This window comes from Doryrhamphus excisus, linkage group LG2 (assembly GCF_037039965.1).
Source record: "Doryrhamphus excisus strain RoL-2023G ecotype Guam linkage group LG2, RoL_Dexc_Guam_v1.1, whole genome shotgun sequence".
In the NCBI taxonomy this organism is placed as follows: domain Eukaryota; kingdom Metazoa; phylum Chordata; class Actinopteri; order Syngnathiformes; family Syngnathidae; genus Doryrhamphus; species Doryrhamphus excisus.
The window spans coordinates 12,797,950-12,819,027 of NC_136358.1; the positions used below are offsets into that span (position 1 = coordinate 12,797,950).

General features: G+C 40.4%; 1 protein-coding gene across 7 annotated transcripts in view; it reads right to left on the bottom strand.

Annotated features, from left to right (window-relative positions):
- The window catches only part of osbpl8 (oxysterol binding protein-like 8), a 50,025-nt gene extending 30,606 nt beyond the window's left edge, over positions 1 to 19,419 (bottom strand). For 3 of the 7 annotated variants that reach the window (XM_058076964.2, XM_058076960.2, XM_058076959.2), the window contains exons 1-3: positions 19,117 to 19,419; positions 17,080 to 17,129; positions 11,878 to 11,979 (exon numbers count right to left, since the gene is read on the bottom strand). Coding sequence is in view for 2 of the 7 variants with exons in the window: in XM_058076960.2 (XP_057932943.2) it covers positions 11,878 to 11,928 (51 nt within the window). In the remaining 5 variants the exon portion in view is untranslated. Of the gene's footprint in view, positions 1 to 2,964; positions 3,954 to 11,877; positions 11,980 to 17,079; positions 17,130 to 19,116 lie in introns of those variants that run through there. The other 4 variants (XM_058076965.2, XM_058076966.2, XM_058076967.2 and 1 more) reach the window with 3 other exon arrangements.
- Between the last annotated feature and the right edge of the window lie 1,659 nt (positions 19,420 to 21,078).

Below are 21,078 nucleotides of genomic sequence, written 5' to 3' on the forward strand. Positions count from 1 at the left end.
TCAAGACTGCATGATCTGCATTCATCGAATATTTAAAAACATCTAAGACTGGCCGTACAAGGTCTGCTTCATTTACCAAACACTACCTGCTGTGTACCACTGGCCAAGTGTGAAAACTACAGCGAGCAGGACTGTCACAGTGGCTTTATCCATCAAGAACTGGCACATCTGTCAGCACACGTGGGGGGTTTCTGCCTGGCAAGCACGGGACTCTGAGGCACAGGTTATGCTGTACAGTCTATGAGTCATATTTAAAGAGGAAGTGCTACAATTATCAGACCTATTTAGGACATTCTAAAAACTACAGAGCAGATAATAATAAGGGTGGAGGAGGACTGAAAGGAAATGTGCATGGGGCCTGGCAGGAAATCCATGCAGAGACCAGCAACAGCACACCAAACATTACCTCTAGGTATACAGTATGCTCCTGGTGGTGGTGCGAAGGAAATTTTAACTTGATACTGGACCACCCGCACTCTGCATTTCATTAGATGATAGGGTTTCAACACGTCTGTCCTCACTACAAAACATGTGTGTGGGGGGTGAAGCTAAGTAGGAGGGTCCGTTGGCCTCCAAGAGCGAGTGGTGACTGACTTGATTTCATCTCTGCAAGAAAAATCAGGTTCAGGGATACTGTGTGGCTGACCTTGGAAACAAGGGGTAGTTGTAGGGACATTGGATTGCTGAAATGGTTATATATGTGTGTATACAGTATACATATAGTAACCTGGCAATGGAATGGCAATGCAGGTTCACAGCACACCCAAGACTAAACAGGAAGAAGCGTACAAACTTGTCAAACAGCACTACTTTTGTTGAGTGTCCTCATTTTGTCATGTCACTGTAAATGACATTGGTGGCGCCCCCTATGGGTTGTGCTCAAAATGCTTTGGAATACATGCTATCGTAAATGGAACACAAATGCACTCAAAATGTGTCATTATTCGACAAATGGTCAAAGACTTATGGCCAATTCGTTGCCAAGTCGCACCCTTGACAGTGACCATGTCTTTCAACCAATCATGCTCAAATTTTACAGAGTGTGGTTGCCAGTCTCCTCAGTGTGTGTATGGTCATTTGGGAACACACAGTAAGTGTCAGTGTGTACTTTATGGGGACGTCCTGAGTCAATTACATGCTAAACGCATACAACAGTCTTTACATGTATTTTTATGTCACCGTTATGCTGTTTTTGTTCAAATTTGTTTGGTTTATATGCCAGTGAATCTATCTGTATCAGAATTCAAAACAACTGTGGTGGAACCTGATTAGGGCTTAAATTAATATTGAATTAATATTAATAGTGAATGAATATGTCAAAGCAACAATTTTCAAGGTTCTCTCTATAGTGCAGCCCAGAGGCCATTTGCAGCCCATCGGACATATGTATTATAAAGTAAAGCTCCGATTAGGGTTTTATGTTGCTGATACCGATCATCCATGGGGAGATCAGCTAATACTGATCACATGGATTAACTGTACATTGGTCAATGTATTTATGATGAATGCTACTGGTCAGTGGCCTGGTTTGACAATCCCACATTGCTTGTTTGTTTTAAAAACAAAATGCCACTGTGGTAAAAAGTCACATTTGGAGTCCGAAGCCCAGAAGCTAGGCGTAAATCTCTAGCTAGCTGCACAGCCATTGACAGCTAGGCAAAGTGCGTAAACTAAGATACAATAATAGCTCAACTGCAGTAAGTTTGGAAAGAAGGGAGTGGTCAAACACGCTAGTATCAAGCTTGCCACAGGCCAATACGAGAAGTGTATATTGTATTATAGTTTTGAACACTGAACCAACTGACGTCCAGTGATCTATAGTTACAGCAACACAGTTGGACGAATCCGCGACTGTTACAATCTGTTTTTCTTTTTGCTGTCGAACATCATGCTGATTTTGGTCATCACTGCTGTCTTGCGCGGTGACTTGCATGAGGAGTCACTGGATGCAGTTTGCAACACCCATATGTTACCCATATGTCTTCCACTATGTTTATCGGCCCACAGCTATTCACTTGGCAAAAACATTCGGTCGCAGATTCGAAGTTGAGCTGCTTTGATGGTAAACTCCTTACAAAGAAAGCACATCACTCTTTATCAATGATGCCATTGGGTGTTTTTAATATATGCATTCCGAATTCATTGGACCAGCAACTCTCACATGTTCCTCCATTTTCACGTCTCCTCTCTGCTCCTCACTTTGGTTGAAACACAACGACAATCAATGTCTGACTGACCAATCATTCATTGTTTTCCACCACCAGAACAGATTGTTATTAAAAGGCAACTTGCGTACAAAAAATGTAAAGTAGTAAACACGAGCATTCACTTGCCAGCTCATTTGTCACGCGGCATAGCTCCACATGTTTGGTGCACAACAGGGTTTGGATGATTGCCTTTACCCAACAAACCATACAGAGCAAACGCATCAAGAGTTTTAACCAAACCAATCATCAAATTACTCACACTCTACACATAAAAGTAAAGCACAGCAGCATGTGTTGAAAACTGCCATGTTGAGAATCAACATTGGACTTTTTTTTACTATGTAAAGGATGAAACTCCAAGTCTAACACACAGTCTAAAACAGTTCTGAAATAGACAAATGCAGTCTATATATCATAGGTGCATGTCTTCCATCTGACTGAATGAACAGACCTCCTCTTAGTCAATAACCTTGATCAGAACAATTTATTGGTTGTAAGACTGCCGCAGCAGGATAACTGTAAACACACGCAGTAGCTCTAAATAGCAAAAGCATTAAGAAGCCAAAAACAACAAAGATGCATATAACATCCGAGAAAATATGACGTAGCCTATGTACTCATCTCACAGCAAGATTATACGCTCTGCAAATGCAATAATACACAGAATCAGTCATGGCTCAAACTGCTAGTCAAGCCTGCCATACAGTCTGTTTCCTGTTTAAGGCTCCCTTGCAGAGACAATAGAGGAAATGCATACCGTGTCGAGGGAGGTGAGCTTGCTGCTGCGGCGTGGTCACATGAAAGCTGTACGACTGAGCTCAGAACCGCACGGCTAGAACAACACTGAAGGGAGGAGACAAGGCACTCTCTCACTGATGAAGACTCTCCTCTCTCAGCCTTGATGACTAAATGTCCTCTGTGTTTATTTGTTGCATCACTCTTCCTCAGCTTTCATCTTTTTAACACAACCTGTTTGTGTTAATTTGGTTCTATATTACATCACAAAACAGCCTTTGACTCCATGTCTTTTTTTGGGAACCATACAAATCACAGCAAAAACGAGGAAGTGGGCAGGCATTGTTTACACAGGGCCGAACTAAAAGCCACAATCTGGACCTTGTGTGTATGGGAGCAGTTATTGGAGCAAGTCACAGCTCCGTGTGGATGTGTCCCGAGGGACAGCCATCATGCAAATGTTGACTGAAGCCCTTCTGCACCAATAAACGATCACCCCAGAGAAAGACAAGTGCATGATTATAATGGAAACAATAAATGCGGGCTCTTCTACTACCGTTTCCATTAACTGGTCGTAACTGTTTGCGTGGTTTTGCCTCCACAAGTTTAAGCAAGGTGAAACAGAGGTCTGGCATGTTCCACAGAGTGCTCTGTGAGTGTGCTGCTGTAAGGATAGGATGAATGTTGGGTGGGAAACATTGTACTTGACACACGCAGTTCAAGAGTCAATGCTGCCAGTTCCATGATGGAACACACTGAACAAATTTGAAATAAAGACTACGACTGTCAAAAATGACAAGCTACAGCCAGTCAGTAGCCACGTATACATGGACCCAAATATTCCAATTCCATTCGGGTTATTTGCTCAAACGGAAAGAATCAAACCTTTGTATACACCTCATTCCGAAAGAAAAGTGCCAATCCGAATGAATATATAATCGGATTCACAGGGGTGGAATATTCCCTTCCCCAATCAGATTGAGGTATCTTGTACCCACTCAAACGGAAAGTTGTCAGACTGCGTTCTTCTTCGTGGTGTTTTTCTTCTTCTGTTGTTTATTGGAGGTTGGCAAGCAGGTTTCGTGTTCATTACCGCCATCTGTGGAACAGAATCTAAACCCTTCTATACGCCATCCACACGTCCAGTTTTATTAAAAAAGAAAATACATATAAAACATGTGCCGAGCTTAATTATAAAATATTAGCAAGATTGAACTTCCTGTTCTTGTACCCGGGTGAGTTCTTTCAGCGAATGCTGAGATATGATGTAGCATGCAGCTCAAGACGTTATTCAATTTTTAAAAATGTAGGCGAGCAATCAGCACTGGACTGCTGCAGAAAGTTTGTTTTTGATTAAAACTAAATTTCAAGACTGGACGAACGAAAAAGTGGCAATACGGAGTTATTCCAACAAGTGAAAGAAAAACTCGAGGAAGTCGGTATCACGTGATGTTGGTGTTTACGCTTTACTGCGCATGCCCCATTGACTATTCTGGTTGATTATAGCGGCGCATGTAGACGCGCGATTGGAATATTCCTTTCCATGTATACCATTGCTTTCGGAAAGGTAATTCGGAAAGATTCCATTCAGAAAGATAAAAACTTCTCATGTAAACGTGGCTACTGATTTAGTATTTTTAAAAGTAGCAGAACATTGAAATCATATGATGTTAAACCGTATTATTATGAGCAATGAGGGGCTGTGTTCAAAGACATTGCGTAATTTAAGAAATTTACATTTCCAGTGTATTTTCAAGCATATGTAGCATAAATGTAGCAAATTATACATCCGGATTAAGAGCTACAAAGTGAGTTGTGAGGATATTAATTTTTTCTTTATCCTCCTGTTTACTTACACATACACACTATAAAGCTATTTTTGTGATGTTTGGAGTGTCCCGGAATGCTTTTCGCGTCTTGTAATGAGAATGACGATGAAGGGACTAGAGACTTGTGTGAGTTGGAGATACATACAGTGTATGGTGTTGGAATTGTACTGCTGTTGATGTGTTCAGGTCAGGATGAAGTTAGAAAAGAGTGTCAGACTCTATGTGACTGTATGTGGACACTCCACCATGCTTCCTTGTACTATGTGCTCCAATTTACTTATGAGGACGAATCCATCTGCTGTCATAACAGCGAGGGGTGCTTGCTCTGGTGTGCATGAATTACACAAAAACAAATTGCCGACATTACATTACATTACAGCACTATATAAAATGTATATGACAAATCAATAAAAATATTTAATCATGATTATTCGCATTTTGCTCCATCAATTTTGTTGAGTGAACCCTCTTGTCATCCAGCCTGTGTGGTCAAGCCTGCGCATGTCAGTTTATCGTGGCCGGAAAAATTTGCAACATTGTTTTTAGTTTTTATATACATTGTGCAATTAATCGATTTAAATATTATCGTGACAGGACTACACATTCATGACTTTTGATCCAATCTTCTTTTCATCACAGCCTCAATAAATCCATATTGGGTTGACAACTGTTCTCAATCCCACCCAAAAACTCATGCCAAATTCAAGATAAAACCATTGATTTGTTTTCTTCTTTACTTCCAGCATTTACTATCATGCAATCGATATGTCAAAATCACCATAGGTGTCAGGTTGGCTCTGGCCAGTAGAAGCCCGAGTCAGCATGTTGATGAAGCATTCTCACACTCAGTCTTCACCTTTCCTTTTTTTTTCTTTGCGACTAGCTCATTCCTCTCATGTGTGCTGACATTTTTGGGCCGAGAACAAAGTGTTTGTACCATACGCTGGCATTTAGAAATAATTTATATTAGTCAAGCTAAAATGAGAGGAAAGGTTGTATTGCAAAGCATCACAGGGGCAGAATGACAGACCCTTGTGTTTAGAAAAAACTAAGTTTTATTTGGGTGGGTCCGGTAAGGCGTGGTTTTGTTATTTTATACGGCCACTTCTTTTAACATTTACAGTAGTAGTATTGATGCTGAACTATCAGAATTACTTACTTCTCTGGGAAATCGGGCAACAATTTATGAACATCGTTATGCAGTTTAATTTGTTCATTCATTCATTCATTTTCTACCGCTTATCCTCACGAGGGTCGCAGGGTGCTGGAGCCTATCCCAGCTGTCTTTGGGCGAGAGGCAGGGTACACCCTGGACTGGTCGCCAGCCAATCACAGGGCACATATAGACAAACAACCATTCACACTCACATGTCAGGATGGGACTTCTTGAGGAGATCCTCAAGAAGTGCCATCAGAGTCAGTGCATGTTGAGGAAGCTGAGTTTTTGGAAGTTTGTTCCAAAATCATTGGCCATCCTGTGAGAGCTCTTTCTATACACTGCGATCAACAAATAACCCGGACTGCATACAGGATTCTACAGGACCCTTCCCCCGCGCTACACCCCGTGTTTGAGTGGCTTCCATCGGGTCGGAGACTAAGATGTCCACGATGTAGAACACGAAGGAGGAGGGCTACCTTTACAGCAGTCCGGCTTCTGAACTTGGACCCCTCCCTATCCAGATTTCGCACAACCTCCCTTTAGCTTGTTATATTTTTTTAAATTATTTAATTACTATTTATTCTCTTAGGTACATGTGTGTTCAGGAGCGTCTGCTCTTTTACTTGTCCTTGTCTGCTTTCTACATTTTTATTCGATATGCTGCTCTCCGTGTCTTTTAAATTGCCCCTCGGGGATAAATAAAGTGTTTTTGAACTTTGAATTTGATTCCTACCTATGGACAATTTGGAGTCGCAAATTAATCTAGCATGTTTTTGGAATGTGGGAGGAAGCTGGAGTTCCCAGAGAAAACCCACGCATGCACAGGGAGAACATGCAAACTCCACACAGAGATGGCCGAGGGTGGAATTGAACCCTGGTCTCCTAGCTGTGAGGTCTGGGCGCTAACCACTCGCTCGCCGTGCAGCCCCAGTTTAATTTGTAATTGTGAAAATAATTTACATTGTCATTCAATCTGCTCTTTTAAATCACTACTTTTATTTAAAGTTTTGTAATTAATTAATTCTAATCTTGTGACATCTCCTTGATGTCAGAATTACTACTATTTGTATAAATACTGTGCTACCCATGTCTACTAGAGCGGAGGCCGCTATTTTTTGTAATATGAGTCTGATGTTTCAAGAGTCATGAAGATCATCCAAATGAATACATGAAGAAATGCCTAATGGAACCTGAAAACAAAAGTAGACTGCTGGTGTTTGGCGACACATCTCTTGACAGTTGATGTCAGCATGCGGAGAGAAGTGGCCAAAAAATAAAAAATAAATTGGCATATTTCCCAGAGGCTTTCATCTCTTCTGGAGAGCCATCCTCTCCACTGCCGGACCCATTAACCAAACAGTGAGGCAGTAACACAATGCATCCCACAGTCTACAGCTCACACCAGTTGGCACTGCTGCCGCTGCTCTGAGATGAGTGATCAGGTGATAACACACTGGGCTGCGGCATCCCACAGCACTTTCATCAAAAAATCTTGAAAAGGAAGCAATCAAAATGACTTTCAGAAGCCTTTGGTCATTACCGACTTAATCATGCAGCCTACTCCCACTCTAAAAAAGACTCAAGGAAAGGATGAAAGGCTTTCAGGTCTGCAACCTAATGACCCCTCTATGTCTCTCTCTGCGTGAGGAAAGATGCATGTTATCAAGCGAGCTATCTGCAATTATAATTGCACACCCACTCACTGCAGAAGAAATGGCTACAGAGGATTACGGCTAAGGTGAAATGAAAGGACATAGTGGAAAAACTTGGGAGTTGAAAGAAAGGAATACGTTGACGTATTAAGACTTTCTGGAAGCGCAAATAAAATGCATGATCAGGTCTACATGACAGTCCTTGTAATTTCAAGTGTATAACCTACTACTTTTTCCAGACATTTTGAACCCTGTGGCTTGTACAGTGATGCAGCTCATTTACGACTTTAAAAATGACATTTCCCATGATGCTTAGAGTGCAGCTTCGGGAGGTAGTGACATGGACAAATAAAGTAGAAGCTAATGTCACGTTATCACTTGTTACCCGGCAATCTCTGACACATCTGAAGTAAGTTTGATCAAGTATACAATTACTACAGCTTCGCCAACTGTCCACTATACCAACTGGTTTCGAAATGCTGGACGACCTGGTGATCATTCAAGCTAAGTGGCTCAAGACAAGTGTCTTGTCTCCCAGAGCGGCAATGAATGAGAGAAAGAGGCTGACAAAGTGTGTGATGAAAAAAATTATGAGGCGTGTCAATTGTGAGGCTGAAGATGACTTTAGTGGCTTTAGTTTTGGTAAAGATGGGGAGGACAGTGGTGAATGCCTTTTCTGGTAGGTTATTGCTGAACTTTTTTCTCTTTAAATTTTGTAGGTGCGGTTTGATTACTATAGTAAATTACTACTATAATTTTCATATTATATTTGAAATATTACAACGCACCCGCAAGTATTCACAGTTCACATTGTCACACTAAAACTTGAGCTCAGGTGCATCCCATTTCCACCCATTCTAAATTTACTTGATCTGACATGATTTGGAAAGGCACACACCTGTCTATATAAGGTTGCACAGTTGACAGTGCATGGCAGAGCACAAACCAAGCATGAAGTCAAAGGAATTGTCTGCAGACCACCCAGACGGGATTGCCTTGAGGCAATCAAAAAACTGTCTGCTGCAATGATTTCTAGGTTTTATATTTTTAATACATTTCAAAAGAATTTATTTGTTCGTGTTGTCATCATGTGGTGAAGTGTGTAAAATTGTAAAAAATCTATTTTTGGAATAAGGCTGTCACATAAAAATGAAGAAAAGACAAAACACTGTGAATACTTTTCGGATACACTCCATGCTGTGTATACAGCAAATTGTTTTGTCTTGGAGACACGTCTGTGACAGGTAAGCATGAAAAGCACTTTCAGGTAATCATTAAGGCTAATCAAGAGCACTTGGGAAAACAATGTCTCATTATTGACTAATTTAGTTTAGAGTGTATGCATGATGTTTGATAAAAGGCCATCATTGATTACAGCAAATCATCACTGTCAATTGCCATTTAGACAAGATTGTATGGGCTTCCTAAATGTAATTTTCCTTCACATTACACTTGAGCGGGAACACACTGTAGTATATCATTTAACATATGTATACATTACCTATTAACTCATTCGCTACCAAAGACATATTTATATTTGTTTTTCAACCCGAATGCCCGATCCCAAATACACATTTATAGGCAGGGCTCTACATTAAAAACCAAAATGACTTGCCCATGGGGAATCCTTAAGGTGAGAACTACTTGCCCGAACTTGCCCCATGTAAAATGAAAAGAAAATTGTGGCGATGTATGTTAACATGGCATGCCATACTGCCTTACACATCGTAGTTGTAGTAAGCAGTGATATTTATAAGTTGTGCGCCACAATGAAACATTATTGAATAGACACATTTGTGTACTCGTAAAGTGTTTTTAATGCAGAAAAAAATGCTCAATGGTCAAACAATAATTTGTGAAGCAAAGGTGAGAAAAATACACAGAGAAATGGAAGTGCTAGATTTTGCTTGTGCAAAATCAGCACTTGGTATTGTGATCTTGAGAGGGAGCTGCCAATCCTCCCTCACTGATCAGGTGTATGTCCCACCCACACTGCCATGTTTCTATTTGTGTATATAGTTGGCTTTTGTTATTTACATATATTCTGGTTAGTACTTAGTACAGGCCAGAGGCTGATTGCCTTAATTGTACTCTCCCAAGTGTCACCTGGAGGAGGGGGGGATTAACTGGGTGGTAGTTCGGTAATCTAAGTTGTTATGTGTAATTGAGTGCTTAAATGTATACAGGAAGTGAAACTTCTGTGTGGGACTCATGAAAGACTTTTGTAATATAAAAGAAGGGTGTTATAAATGTAAATATGGTACCTTTTAGACGTATTGCCTCACCCGCTCATTGGGAACTATGGTTGGCCCTTCACGGGTAAAAGGGGCTGGGTGAATTGTTTGGAGAGGCCTGTTGTGTGTGCTGGGGGAAATGCTGTTGCACGGTCTGGTGAAATAAACTTGAAGCGCTCTCAAGCTATCCCAGGCTAGTAAGAGGCCATTTGTTCCAACTTAAAATCTTACAGATCTAATCGGTGGTGTTTCATTGTGACCACTTCAAAATGTCACAGCAATGTGATTCACTCACCTGTGCCATCATTTGATTTGCTGCCGCTAATAAAATACTTGTTTAGGAGGCACTGTTTCATCACTTTTTGCTGTTGTTGAAGAATTAGACCAGGGACGCCATGATAGATGTTTTCCTAGTCAAACCATCGCTGATTGGTTGATCGTGAACAAGAACGGGTGTGGGTAAAACACGGACCACGGTCTAAATAAACGATTCTGATTGGTCCATTTCAAGATTTGCAAGGATTGGTTTGCAAATTACCACCGGAATTATGTAGTCCGTGTTTTACCAACACCCAACAAGAACCACTTTTAAAAAAAACAGTATGGCATGCCAAAGTGCACTTGCCCCGACGGGAATATCACTGATTGGATTTACTTGCCCCAATTTTGTTTTAACTTGCCCCGGGCCATCGGTACATCGTTATTGTCAAGCCCTGCCTTTCAAGACACACAGAATAATGACTGTATAAACATGGAACCTACCAAAAGAGAGATTAAACTCTTAAAAAAGGTTTTCTTTTCTCCCTCTTCCGTTCTTTAGTAATCAGCAGTAGAATATAGACAAGTTTTAGGAAAATATCAACTAAAAAAGGGAGAAAAAACATTTCAACCATAACTTTCACTTTGACACAAATATTTTTTGCTTTTGTGACAGCGGAAATATCTAAATAACTATACCAACATAAACAACACAAAAATAAGTTGCTTACATCAATATAAGAATTGATTTACAAATATAACACCAATAACTTTTCACTGTTTTCCTATTTGGAACTGAACTATGTTTGTGCAGGTGTTAATATATTAAATAAAAAACTGAATATTTTTGTTAGGGCATTGAAAACCTGCTTCAATACAGACAGCCATCACAAACTAGCGAGCCAACTAGTTAGACTCTCCAGTTTACTTATTGTAAACCTCAGAAAGTTTTTCAAACGGAGTGGGGAGAAGGACAAAGAAGCCAAAACTTACCACTTCCACACTGAATGAGAGGAGAAACTTTTTTTTTTCCACTAGGCCCTGCTACCAGAAGTTGTTGAAGAATTAGACAATGTTGGCAGGGACGCCATGATAGATGTTTTCCTAGTCAAACCATCGCTGATTGGTTGATCGCGAACAAGAACTGGACTGCGGACCGCGGTCTAAATAAACAATTCTGATTGGTCCATTTCAAGATTTGCAAGGATTGGTTTGCAAATTACCACCAGAATTACGCAGTCCGTGTTTTACCAACACCCAACAAGAACTGCTTTTAAAAAAACTCTTGGCAGTATGGCATGCCAAAGTACACTTGCCCGACGGGAATATCACTGATTGGATTTACTTGCCCCAATTTTGTTTTAACTTGCCCCGGGCCATCGGTACATCGTTATTGTCGAGCCCTGATAGGGCATCTTTGCCATGTATTTAAGCGCTCCAAAGCAAGCAGGAAGTGGAAAAGCATGGAGGAGTGCAGATAGCGTGCAGAAGTTTGCGCATTGAAGGGAATGTTTATCTGTCAGTAAATCACTACAATCAAGATGAAATTGGTTTACTTTCTTCTGTGATACGACAATATGTCAGCCATTTGGTAGCCTGGAGGGGACTGTGCCCTCCACTTGCTACCAATTAAGGAAATCCATCATATCAGAACTGATCTGACTGAGTGACTTGACTTGTAAAACAACATCCTCTGATACAAATTATTTATAATTTAAAGAAGAGGGAAAAAAATCTGAAAATGTGGATAAGAGCATACCAAAACATATCGCAACAGTATATGCTGGATATGTACCAACTCACCAAAGTTGTCTCGGTCTCCTGTTGGGACTCAGAAGAAGACTCCATGGTCATGTTAAAGCTGAAAGCCGTGGGCCTGTCAGCGCCTCTGAGATAACTGCATATCTGTCAGGAGAGTGAGGAAATACTAAGTGTTACTGGCACAGGAAATGACTACAGCAGCAACTGTCAACATGAAAATGTGTGGATTTTCAAAATTCCCTCAATAAACAAGAAACATCAGGATGGAAGATCAGCTGGCCTGTCAGCATCCCCCCCAGTGAGTCTTCGAAATCCACTCTCTCTCTTCCCATTCCACCTGAGCTTGTTTCTCCTATGGAAGCATTGGGGCATGGCATTGTTTTAACCTTTGTCTACTATCTACAGTAAAGTCTCGTTATATCGATATTCTCGGGAGTCTGAAAAAATACCGATATAACCGGACTATCCATATATCCGATCCTGCGCCGAACTGCATTAAAAGTGGGCGGGTCTTTGATATGGCATGTAATTTTCTCCTTGAGTTCATGGATTGCGTATCTAGCATGCTTTTGTACTACAATAAATTTTGTACTACAGTAAATAAAAATAAACTTACGCTGTAGTGATTACCGGTTACCGGGACATAATTCACCCCGGAACTATCGATAGGGAAGGTGTTGCCACCCGGAGGGGTAGGCGCGAGGGACGGGTGTTTTCCGCTGTGTGTGCTGCACTCTGGTGGTGGAAGTGTGAAAAATAAAGTTGACTGGAAGCAGCCGTTCGCCGTGTTTTTTTTTGGTATTGAAATCCTTAAGCAAAGATTGATTCAAGCTGCTTTCGTATCGATATAAGCAGACCAAATTGGCTGGCGGGAGATGAAAAGGGCATCCTAGTAACCGGATTATCATAATAACCGTGTATCGTACTAATGGAGCTAATTATATCGTAAAAGACTAGAAATTTGCCGGGAAATGAAAATAGTATCGTAATAAGTAGTAATTCGTTTTAACCGATATCAATATAACGAGACTTTACTGTACTATACCTGTATCTTTTCCGGTTCTTGCTTAGCCCATTAACTGGATCTGACAGGAATTCCACCTAGGATCTGACAAATTCTTTTTTTTTTTTTTTAATTCAAAGGCAGATAACCCTTTAGAAGGTACATTGGGTGCTACGCTTTATTTATCTGGACAAACCACTATATGAGTTGCTGATACCAGCATCGTTCAAGACTCTAGCAGAGTGGCCAGCCTTCAAGAAATAAGAGGATAGTACCCCCTGCCTTTTGATTTTCATGTTCACCTTTATGGTGAACACAGAAATGTGTGGTGGGAGGAGGAGAGGGGACAGAAAAGCCACGCAGATGCTGTTTCATGCTAGTGCGTTACACACTTGACTTGTTCGAACTGTATTTGGAACTGTCTCGTGTCCCAACTCTAAAACAACCTCCATCCATTCTTCACATGGTCTGAGTCACCAACGCGTGGATGCACTGTTTGTCTGTATAAAATCACGCCCTCACTCTTCCCTACTTGCCGTAGAATATGCAAATCTATGAAAACTGTACATATTCAGGGACTACATGAAGTATATTCAAGCATAAAAATGGCCAAATGAACACAATTACATTCAAAAGGCATTATATCAAGTGTTACAGTATCTGTGACTTGTCGTGTGTGCGTTTAAGAAGTGTACCTGGGAAGTGACATGTGTTATATCAGCTGGCCAGAGTTGACTGTAGAGCTGAGTGGTGAGCAGTGTAGAGAGTGGCAGACAGCAGCTCCTGTGTTCACTGCATATGTACTTCTCTAATTTAAGCGACAGAAGTGCATTGCGAGTATCTCCTGTGCTGGAAAATTTTATATTTCACAGGTATAACATAGGTTACACATTGTGTGAATTACTTTACGGCCTTTTGTAGAGCTTCAACGTTTGCATCCGAGCACATCCTGCTGTTCTTTCAAGGATGGTGGCACAGCAGGAGGCTATCTGTAACCTGGGGTTAGGGGCAGTGTCGGAGGAGGTCATTCTTTGATCACAGCTCTACCTTCACGGGACAGGGGACATCAAGAGGTCCCACCAAATGGTTGACCCTAGGAGGTTATCTCACATGGGTGTGACAAACCGTGCCAGAGGAATGGGTGTGTAGGCTAACCCCCATGCATGAGGGTGGCATCGGGGGAGTGACATGAATGTCTCTTTTCTATTGTAATGTAATTCATTTACATGCTAAGGACTATAAAAGTTCCCGCCAAGAGACCACTCTTTGCCAGACACCTACAGACCGCCATGCATACTGTGTGTTGTCTGACCCCTTTGTTTTGCAAAGGTAATAAAAACTGCCAGAGCTATGTATTTATTTCAGGCATTCTCTATCCTACTTAGGATGATAGAAAAAATTTCCACAACACTCCTTAACCACAAACAGCGGCATTAGAGTAGTATTCTACACTGGTTTCTAGGTGTCAGTAATGTGGCATTGATGAGATAATAGCCACCGCAGGAAGTACGCTGTCAATGCTAACGTTTGAGTCAATGTTTTCTTATTAATGTCATGAATGTCTTAATTGCTATTTTTATGTCCACTACATTGGGTAATAAAAAAGTGCAAAGGTGACTATCAGGGTGTTATTTCATGTCTATAGGGCTCTATTAATGGTAAAAACGTAGAAAAGTTTTCTATGTTCTAACTACAAAAATATAGAATTTATTCATATTGAATCCCACTTCACATAAATTCACTTATCTTGCTCGGATCTGGAACCAATTAACCAAGACAAAACAAGTATAATTGTGTCATGTTCTCCAGTTTTTACAGATTCTTTGTCCGCTCTGATACAAAAACAGCACCAACAAAAAAGGATTTCTTATATTCCTTCCCTGTCCATTGGGCCCTACCATGCAACAAATGGCCAGGACCAATAAAACTGTGCTGCACTAACAGACCTCTTGGAATCACACACACACACAATACTGATGTGGCCTTCGGTCTCAAGGATATGCTTCGGCAATCAAGTCTATGAATCAGCCTAACATGTCAGCCACAGAAGTGGGAGGTGGAAAAACGGGACAAAGTGGGGGGGGAATGTCGCTGTTGATGCACTACACTGCTGATGAGAAAATCATAACTATCCCTTTATGAAGAAAAGCAGACTACAACCTGGAAAATAAACTACAAAATATCCCGACCAAAATACACTATATACGCCTATTTATAAAGCTGCTAGTCAAACTATGTTTTCCTAAATTAACCTTAAGCTGAAGGAGGAAACAAGAGAAAGGGGAAATGGGCAATTTAACTTGCATGATCCAATTAAATCATGTGCTTGTCCCAGTTTGGTACATGCTCCAGGGGGAGGCAAACGGAATAGTCCATGTAGGTCATAGGGATGGCAGAATATTAATCAAACATGTGAGTAAGGACAGTGTAATATTACCATGGCTGACCAGTGAGAATTCAACAATGTACAATTACATGTGTACCTGTCGAGGCTGTAAATGACGTTTGTGGCACTCCCTATGGGGGTAAGAGCGCACTGAGCTGTGTGAGAAATCTCAAATCAACCCAATTTACAGGGTGAAGCTTTGGGCTTTAATAACAGTGCCACCATGTGGTGTACTTGTCAGAAAAAGAAAACCAGAGTGATGAAAGTACCGCCCAAACGGTTCATATAGAAGAGTGAGCTTACACTAGTGTAGCTAGCGGGGCATTTGCAGGCCCCTGGCTGTTTTTTTAATTTGTCTGCGGCACATTCTAAAGGTTGGTATTTTAGTAGCATAAAGTTCAAGTATAAAAAAAATCTTTTTTTTTTTAAGTCGTAATATTGTGAGAAAGAAAACAACAACAACAAAAAGCTAGAATGTTATGAGATTGAAGTCAAAATATTATGGCAACAACAACAGCAAAAACAGCTGTAATTTTACCAGAATAAAGTCAAAATATGAAGCGAAAAAAGTATTTAAGTGAAAAAAAGTTGCAATTTACTAATAAACTAATAAACTCATAATTTTATATCAATAACCTCATTTTAGTAGCATAAATTTGAAATGTTAAACCAAAAAATTGGTTATTTTTTAAAGTGTAATAGTATGACAAACAAAACAAAATAAAGTACGATATTATGGGAATAAAGTGAAATTAATTCATTATTTAATACGTTGAATTAAAATGGGGGAAAAAAAGCAACGTTCATGCTAATAATACGTTTTTCCACCTATATCACAAAGGTGAGATTGTTTTTTTCTTGATACATATATAACTTCTTATTAAGTGGTGACTCCAAATTGTCCATAAGTATATGTGCCCTGCGATTGGCTGGCGACCAGTCCAGGGTGTACCCCGTGTCTCGCCCGAAGACAGCTGCGATAGGCTCCAGCATACCATAAACCTGGATGGATGGATGAATGGCATCTCTACATGTGTTGTTTTACAAAATATCAAAGTGGCCCTTGCATCCGTTCATTTTTCAATATGGGACCCTCGGTGGAAAAGGTTTGGACACACCTGGCTTACACTTTTATACAGTACAGCAAAATTCAATACAACACAAACACTGTCAAATGGTGCATTGGTACAACCATGTCCATCCTTATACATTCTGTCAGAGCTAGCTAGAGTGTCACCTTGTAATATCCCAAACCATGCAATGCTTGTGACAGCAACACTCTGAATAACATCCAGCTATCTGATGGAGCTATCCACTGGAGCGACATGTGGATGAGAATGCTGATGAGCTTGATGACAAGCCAGACTGAACTCCGCAAGGTGTCAAGGAGACTGTGGCGACCTCGAACGTGTTCCATCCTCTTGTGGCAGCGAAATAATGCGTCTGTTTAGCTCTTTAACTGACAGGGCTCAATCTACCACATAAAGCTGCACAGTGGAAAAATAATGTGACGCATGCTGCCTGATTTGAATGTTTCTGTTATAGCGCGCGAGTGTGCGCAAGCAGAAGCAAGCGATACCTCTTACATAAGACTAAAAAGAAAGACAAACACAGGTGCTCAGTCAGATGTTGTCATAAGCAGCCTGGAGATTTAAAATGTCAAAAAGAGGAAGTGCAAAGGTCATTTCTGTTGAGAACCCTGCTGTACCAATTCACAAGACAGGACACACGAGTGGGATTACTTCCCAAACGAGATCACATACAAACAACAGATGAATTATATCACATGCATGCAAGCGTGCAGGAAATCGGACTAACTCGGCGTGCACTAGTTGAGAGTGATGATAGGACGTACCTCATGCGGCTGGGGCAGAAGAAAGCACCGTAATATTCACAACACAGATCCTGATGGAGGAAAAAAGAGAGTGGGGGGAAGAGAGACGCACATTAAGATGACATCACCAATATTTTTCTCCCGCCCCCTATAAATATAGGCTGGTGCTGCAAGGCTGTCAGTATCTGCGGCGGAAAAGCCCAAGACAGACCAACTCCTGTGCATGTTTTTCTATGTTTGTGCAGCACAACCTTTTCTTTATTGTGGAGACATGTCTCTTTGAAAGGTCCACACACTAAAAAATTGTAATTTCAACTGTAGCCCCTTTAGGTTATAAGCTTTTTAAAAATAAATGTGACCCAGCCACAGAAAGATCTTGCATTTTATACAGTAGTGTTAAAGTGTTTTCCCTCATCCTAATGTCAAATTTTTGTCACACTAACTATTTCAGCTCATCAAACAAATGTAATTCTAGCCCACTCATCTTTGCAGATTTTTTTGGTAGACACCAGAATTCATGGTTCCATTTATCACAGTGAGTCTTCCAGGTCCTGATGCAGCAAAACAGCCCCAAACCATCACACTACCACCACCATATTTTACTGTTGGTACTTTTATGCCAGATGTGAGGGGTTCACCCATTCCAAAAAGTTCAACTTTTGTCTTGTCAGACCGCAGGGTGTTTTCCCAAAGGTCTTGGGGATCATCAAGAAGTTTTCTGGATAAATTTTGTTAAGTGCTTTTCATTTTGTCATTTTTGTCATCCAGAGCTGGATCTGTGTGCCACTGCATAAATCCACAATGACAAGAACAAAAAGGCAATCAGCTATTGTACTTGAAACAACACATGGGTGTCCCAGCAGAGTGAAAAATCATGTGCCAGCTTTTCATGTTCGGCATTTTGATAAACTTCTGAGTCAAACAGAATTTGTTATGAGTCCTTTGCTTAACCGGTCAAAGAGAAGGTTGCTGTGGGTGAAAACAAACTCACAGTAGCATTTGAACATATGAACATGTGAGTCATCACATATGATGACTAAGTGTCATGTAAGGCTGTTGGTTTTGCAATATGGCAGCGTCACTAAAAAAAAAAACCTAACATTTTCCACGCCCAGCCATAATCTCTATCTCTGTGATATAACACTGCAAACTGAAACCAATTACTGTCTGTTTACTTTCCAAGCCAGTATTACACAAAGCTGTCTCCCAAGATAGATTACTGTCTCCATACTGTATATTTGCAGATTTTCTGGCTTGGTTATAAGATATAACCAGAATCAAGTGTAGCGATTGTGAGCTAGGGTTTGGGCGAAGGAAAAGAGGATGGAAACATAATTTGCATGGAAAATGTGCAAGTGTCTTGCTTGAGAATTGACTCAACAAAAATTTGTCATGTAAAGTCTGGAATAACCATTCATTAATAATGCAAATTTGCAGGGAATTGGAATAGCAGCATCGTGCACATTTCCTGTTCCATAAAAAGCCACCAGGCTCAAAAATGAAAAATGGCATTTTCAATTAGGACATTATTTTGTAACGGTTGTAGCTAACACAGATGACAATACTACAATGTTTCACCTTTGACACACCCACAATGATGTGGAAAATGTCAAAATAATAATAATAATGGCACAAAAACGTGGTAAGTGGTAACATAGCACCTGAGTGGAACACCAGCGTGTGTGTGTGGGGGGGGGGGTCACGTGATGCAGGGAAAGTAACGTACACAGAAGGGGAGTGTGAGATTAGAAGCTCCATAAGATGCTAAATATAGGAGCGCATGTCTTGCAAATGCAGATTTGGGGAATCACACACCAATCCACTGCAACTATGATCAACCCGCTTGTAGACATACTTGATGCAGGGGTTTAGCAGAAGATGAACCTTTCTGATCAAACGTGAAAATCCTGGATTATTATATAATACATTGCAGTCTGCTCGTATTCAAAGAGGAACCCACCGTAAACATTAGCAGTGCCAGCTGCCTATGTCACAGCTGTAGAAAGAAAAACAGCGATGTCATTCTAAAATATGTTATCTGGTTTGCTTGCCACTCACCTGTGCTTATCTTTACACGGAGGCTCATTGAAGGAAAATGCTGACTGATTATATCCGTCTTCACAGAGTGGCTGTCTGCTAGCTGTTAGCTTGACTAGTTTAACTGTGACAGACGTTTAGCCACATCCGCGTCGATAACTTCAGCCCACAGCGGTCCATTTTATTCCATTTAAAGCAAATATATGAGTCCAATCAAGTGTAAACTACGAATAGTAAACCAAAAAAATAGGAATTAAAACAATTTGCGAGCTGCTGCCCCAACGGTTTAGATGTTCAGATTCAGAGGACAGACGTGCGAATGACAACAAACCACACGCTATTTCCTGTTACGAATTAAAAAATAAAAGCACGGTGAAGAAAATGCGGGTTGCTTTGAGTATCCACACTTTAAGTTAATTTACACAGTTGTGTCATGCACATAAAACTGTAGCCTTATTTTTTATTTCGTCCACGCTCGCTTTGGGTTTCCCAATATGGTTTAACGTTTACGATGGCCATCTTTGATTTGTTTTGAAAGTCGCGTTGTCCATATCCTGTCTGTGCTTTGTATTGTCGGTCCTCGATTTCCCTTTTGGTGCTGATTTGATTTGACCAATGTGACCTAAGAACCTTGCATTCTATACACTGGATACATCATTATCGGAACAATGTGAATGATATAAAGTTACTGTAAAGAAATACAGACCTGATTTAAATCTTTAGGTCTAAATCATTAAGTCACATCCGGTTGAACAGGGCATCTGTGACTCGATCAGCCCACTTTCACTACAAATACAGTCCTCTTGGTAATTTCACATTCATTATAAATATGATACACTTGGACTGTCAGGTGTCATAAAAGCATGTAATTGTCATAACTCATCAGGAAGACCAACTATTGCTGCAAATTGCTTAGTTAATATCAACAATATGTGATTTTTTTAATCATCAGTTTTTAAAGCACGATTACATGGTTGGAGAAAAATATAATCAAATCTATTCTAATCGTTTGTACATCTAGTGGGCCAGTTGAAAAATTGTAAGACTTTTAATTTTACACTGTTGGATCTTAAGGAGGGTCTAGTTACAGCTTCAAAGTGCAAAAAGAAGAAATTGGAGTGAGACAAAAACATTTCTTGAGCAAGCAACGTCTCCACAAAGCCAGTTACCGTTTGACGACCCTGCACAACCCGAAGCTCCATTATGACATTGAAGGAAAACAGCAATTCTGTCACTTTGAAGATGTTTTATTTATTTATTTTAAAACTCTGTTTTCGCAGATGCCGTCTGATGGTGATTGGACTGCACTCGGTGAAAGTAACAACCTTGATTTGGGCCAAGGATCATCCCATATCTTGACAGACAGCCAAGCGGATCCTCCTGCTCAGGGCTGGTGACATTTTTGGGGGATTCGACCACTTGACTTTTTTGTTACCCTCTGGATCTTTAAAGAAGTTTAAAATGAAATTTTAAAGTTTAAAATGACTGTTATACGGCATCTAACTCCAGCAGCAAATTCAGGCTATGAGAGGCCTTGCATATGTCGCTCAACAATCACACCGTTTTTTCTGACAGTGACAGTGTGACAGTGTGAATATCTGAACAGCATCCACATTTTTTTAAAGGCAGTAGCCTTAAATTTCTTTTCATTTTAATGCTTTTTTGCAATAAATTGCTTACTTAGCGTGGTCATGTTTCTCATAAGGATTGTGGCTTATTGGCAAAGTTCCCCAAATGTGTAGTCTTTCAATTTTTGATCAGGTGTGCTATGACAGAAACTTGTATGAATGGACAAGGGCGACATCTGATGGCACAACAGATTCACTACGTCTTGTGACAAGTGTCAACCTATCACAACTTTAAAATGTGCATCAATAAGAATACATTTATTCAGCAAAAAATATAATTTCCCATGCATCCAAATTATTTAGTGCATTAAAGCACTTAAAAAAAGTAGCAGTTTGACAGCTGCTCACTCCTCCT